We start from the raw sequence: 5,055 nt of genomic DNA on the forward strand, positions 1-5,055 counted from the left end.
TGGAGAGTTCGTAGAAGAGGGGAAAGAAGACAGTAGGAGAGATATTGTATGGATTTGGGTGCTTGAGATGTGTCTTTTCACATTTTCCACAATCAAACAAGGGGTCACTAATCTTCTATTACCCCACCTGCTGGAAGCACAGGGGGCATGGCCCTGCTTCCCATGCCTCATATCATCTCAAATCAGGTGGACTACTTAAAAGCAATCAATCAAGTGGAGCAGCTACTTCTATGGCAGCAAATAGGAAACTGAAGGAGAAGACAACGAAACTTCTGATTTCAAATCTCTGCTCCAAGGAAGATCGCAAGATCATGATTCTTGCTTCATTCTGGTTCTTTAAAAATTGTCCTGCAGATGAGGCATTTTACCTCATGGGGCCAGCAGAGAACAAGTTGGTGCTGGAGGCAGATTACCCTAGTAGGCATGGGAGAAAAAAACGAATTGAATTCCTATGTATTATATGATGGTTATCGACTTTCCAAGCTGGGGCAAAATATAGGGTTAGATCCCAAAACCAAGATCAGGTCTAGCCCAAGGGTTTGCAAAATGTCTATTGTGGTGAAAAATGGACACAATGTAAAAATTTGATAGCTCCCTAAAGAAAACAATCATCGCCACAAAGCAAATGACAATGTAAAAGTATGTTATTCTATCAAACATAGAACAGAACTACAAATTTTGCCCCGTCTTTTACTTTACCATGACAACAATTTTTATTTCCCCCCCCCCCCCCCTTTTTTTATTTTTTGTCATCTATCAACTCCCTATTTTATAATCATTCTATTTATTAATGCAACCAAAAAGTAACCCAAAATAGCCATAGAAGCTACAAGTTTATCCACCCCTTAAAACAGTTTTAAGGCTGATAGAAGAGACCAGAACTGTACTACATTTTCTTTGGTATACCAGTGATGTTCAGCATTCAATACATTGTTGGCAGAATCATACTTAACACAGTGATTGCTGACCAACTAAAAAGACATTCAAGCAACTCTTCCCTTGAAAATCTTCATTCAATTAAACTTTGTAATATACATAGATGGAAACTCAGTCACACCCTGTTACTTATCACTGTCCATATCTCTACTACAAATAAATAAATTATGAAATGGATACCAGAATATCTCCTTCCCGGAGTGATTTCAACCATAAGTTCCCATTCTCACACCAGTGTCACCATGAAGGGCCATGGAAGCATCATTAGCCTTGGAATAGCAAACGTAATAAAGTTCAGAGACTATGCCAGTGAAGATGATGAATGCAGCCCCTGCTCCAAAGACTCCCTTCCTCAATGTCTGGCAAGAAGGAGGTGTGTCGGACAAGTAAGCCCTGTATTTGGTGTGGTAAGCATTCCTCACCGAACCCGCCAGCAAGCACACCTCAGCAATAAAAAAAGTCACCCTGAAACAACAATGGAACAAAACATCAAGATAGCATTGATTTTCTCTGAGCACTAACCAATCTCTTTAGTTTATAAATAGGCAAGCACATACCAGCAGGTAATGAACAGGACAATTGCCCACACCCTTGACCCACCAGGCCTCAAGGCTCTTCCGCAGCACAAGCATCGACTTGCCACCGTTATAAGAAGTTGACTAGCTAGAAGGAACAACAATGATCCCACCCCAAGGCCAGTTGCAATGTCAGAGTCATAAACACAATACTTCCTCTGAGCATCATTGGACAGCGTGGCCTGTTTGAGAAGACTGTAAATAAGCAAGAATCTGTCCCAACAAGCATACACCAAAACTTATGTGTCTTTCTAAAAAAAATGTGAATTTTTTTTTTGCTCACCATTGTTGTTTATGTTATTGAAAAGTAAAAATGCAATATGCAAAATTGTCATGCCCTAAACAGCCTACTAGCCCAATAACTTCAATGGAGCAGCACTATAAGCCATGGCCCAAAGTTTAAGCTCAAGATATTAGTAATAGACCACTAAAGACCTCATGTTAAAAATATTATTTCTTCATTATCCAATATGGGCGACTGAGGAGTCACAATCTCCCCGATTCAAGCATGCAACATACATATGGCAACTCATCAAAATTAAGGTCCAATTTCGCCCTTGTACATACCCATTGCAGGACACATATCAAGTAAAGCTTGAAGATAAGTTTTGTAGTCTATTAATTTCACAGTCCCTTGAGTTGGGTGGGCTCCAGCTACAGGCGTACAAGTGGGTCTCCCTGCATGTGGCCCAGGCCATTTGAAGTGGCCTAACCCAGCGTTCATTCACAATCCTGTAGTGAAATTGAGAGCTCGACCTTATAAGATACTTCGCGCATAGGACTCTGTTGTACCATTCACATCTCCACTCAACCATCCAACTCCCCATGAGTAACAACAATTTCGCACCACATCTAACCCCCCATGCAGCTAACAGCAAGCACAGTCCCACAGTAGTAGACCTATGGCTTGGCTTGATACCAATTGTAACACACTGAACAACTTTTGTTACATAGAAGATTTTTCTAGTAAACCACTCGGAGCATTACATAGAAGATTCTTCCCTCATTTTCTTATTTAGGATGAGGGAATCACATAATTCAAGAATCAGATCATTAAACTGTCCAAAATGGCATGGCGATTATACCCCTAGGACAAAAGACAAATATTAATTAAATAGTTATGATAATGTAAAACAAGAAAAATATTACACAAAAGAGGCAGCCCAGTTCACAAAAGGGGCGGACCATGATGGATATATAGTACGCAATCTTATCTTGCATGACTAATTATATATTATGACTAAATAATAACTAATCCATAAACTACAATTTTTTCTTTAGTATCTATTTTTCAATATTCTAAAATATTAAAAAAATAAAATCTTCAATAAAAAATTATCCTACAATATTCTATCCAATAATATACAATAATTCATATTGTGATGGTGAGTCAATGTTACAAACAGAAAAAATAAAATAAAATAAAATAAACAAGTTAAAAAATTAGGAAAAAAACTATAAAACTATTAAAAAGTAATTAATTATATAAAAACGAATGAAACATGCATATCAGCATGAATCCAATCTCTAGTGGAAAAAATATGATACGCCCACACAAACAACTGAAACATTACCAAAATTATTTACACTAATTACATAACCTAAAACAGAAAAGCGAGACTAGCATGTCCTTTTTGAATCACTGCATATTTATTTATCCATTTTTCCACAGAAATACTACCATGTATGGATATTTCAATCGACATACCTGGGCACGAACCTCCCAATAATATCCATAAATGACGTCATTTGAAATTTAAGAATCCTTTAAAGTAATTTTATTAGAGGTGCTACCTCCATAACTAAATTTATGATGTTAAGATGTTTTAAAAGTGATCGAAAAAGCAGATTCAAGGGTATTGTAACCAAAATTTTTGTGCTGTTAAAAAATGGATGCCCATTTGGGAACTGAACGACCCCAGCACCCAGACACTACCATGCTGTATCGTACCACAACACGCACAAGAGAAAGGACACAAAAGCACTCTCCGGAGGAAACTCATGTCCCAAGAAACGTTATCACACCACAAACATTACGAAACCACAATTTCCCTAAGAACTATGAATCAAACCCAAAGTAATTTTCTGTGTATAATTCAATCAAAAAATCAAGATAAGCTTTCATTCGTCTATATGGTGTTTCTCAGATTAAAATAGGGGACGCTTTGGGACAACCAGGGAATGCCATGGCTTTCAGTCCCAAGATTCCAAGAATTTGCACTTTCTTTTAGGGCATTCAAGTAAACATCTTCGCATTCACAAATCACAATGCACAGAAGCCCAATTTTTGTAGACGACCAAAATTTCCTGAAGTTTACCAAGACTGATTCTTATTTGAAATTAATAAATCAATCAAATTATTTAATTAAAAAAAAAAGTAATCTCAAATATCTTTCATTGTACAAACTGCCTTTAGTATCAAACCATCCCCTGCTTTGACTTAAGCACCCTAAACAAATCCAAAAGCAACCACCAAAACAAAATCACAATATCCTTGTATAGGCCTTCACACTTACCTTCAAGGCGGGGTTTCAGATGGGTGCTTGGGGAATTTCTAGGGAAGAAGTCAAAACTGATAGAGAAGGGATCGAGACTGAAGCATTGCAAGCTACATTTAACAGAGCTGCTCTACGATTCGCACATCTATTATTCATCTTCAGAACATAAATATTCCCTATATTTCCCTAGAGATCAAACTTGAAGGGGATAAGAAAAACAGGGTTTCATGAAAAAAGCGAGAAATTCCTAACAACTCCATCCTCGTCCAAAACTTCCAAGAATTCAGAAACACCCCAATTTCAACTAACACGCACTCACCATCAAATCATAGACCAAATTAAGCATATTGCACCAGGCAAGCATTAGAATACACCACATAATAAATTAAGCCAAAAATATTTCCAAAAAAGCACATCTAAACTCAACTACAAAACCCCAACCGAAAAAAAAGGAGCAAAGGAAGAAGGCTCACAGTTGACCTCCTCTGCTCAGCTGCAACAGCAAGCCCAAAAGCAACCAGATCAAGCACAAAAACTACAATCAATAGCAGTGTTGAAGCCATGAACAAACCCTAAATCTCTCTCTAGGATAAGAAGAAGAGATCCGTTGCTCTCTTGCAGTGCAAAAAGGCAATGAATTTCTACTATGGTAGAAGTCACGTGCGAGGAAGAGTGTAACAGAAGGAGGGTCTTTAATTTTCTCTGTGTCTTTAGGGTAATCACTATTAAATCCACGCCGTTTTGGCTTGAGGTTTCGCTTTCATTAATTAATAATTATCTCTTAACGGCCCATTGGGCCTGGCCCAAAGTTGGGAAAAAAAACCCTTTGATGTCATTATTTTGGTGTAATTTTGATTTTTTTTCAATAATGACGTGGATATGCAGTAATTACTTATCTGTTATATAGTATTTGATCTAAATGGTAACCGCAAAATCAAGATTTATTTCTTAAAATAATTATTGATTAAATTTTTTTTTTTTAATTGATGATGCAAAATCTTTAAAAAATAATTAAAAAATCTTGATTTTCATTTAATATATACATA

At 36.9% G+C, this 5,055-nt stretch overlaps 1 protein-coding gene across 1 annotated transcript; it reads right to left on the reverse strand.

Annotated features, from left to right (window-relative positions):
• Positions 1-982: 982 nt before the first annotated feature.
• On the reverse strand, positions 983-4,757 carry LOC131144248 (uncharacterized). Its single transcript, XM_058092776.1, has 3 exons — positions 4,483-4,757; positions 1,494-1,693; positions 983-1,401 (listed from the first exon to the last, which is right to left on the reverse strand). Exons 1-3 carry the CDS (start codon positions 4,570-4,572, stop codon positions 1,143-1,145), a joined length of 549 nt encoding a protein of 182 aa, XP_057948759.1. The 5' UTR covers positions 4,573-4,757; the 3' UTR covers positions 983-1,142.
• Positions 4,758-5,055: the final 298 nt, after the last annotated feature.

This window comes from Malania oleifera, chromosome 12 (genome assembly GCF_029873635.1).
Source record: "Malania oleifera isolate guangnan ecotype guangnan chromosome 12, ASM2987363v1, whole genome shotgun sequence".
Taxonomy (NCBI): Eukaryota; Viridiplantae; Streptophyta; class Magnoliopsida; order Santalales; family Ximeniaceae; genus Malania; species Malania oleifera.

Excerpts from the sequence above, each read along its gene's own strand:
- LOC131144248 (XM_058092776.1), bottom strand. The coding sequence starts at position 4,572 with ATGGCTTCAACACTGCTATTGATTGTAGTTTTTGTGCTTGATCTGGTT. Across the intron at positions 1,694-4,482 it reads CTGAGCAGAGGAGGTCAACT|GCCACGCTGTCCAATGATGC; the intron begins GTGAGCCTTCTT and ends CTTCTCAAACAG. Across the intron at positions 1,402-1,493 it reads GTCCTGTTCATTACCTGCTG|GGTGACTTTTTTTATTGCTG; the intron begins GTATGTGCTTGC and ends TTGTTGTTTCAG.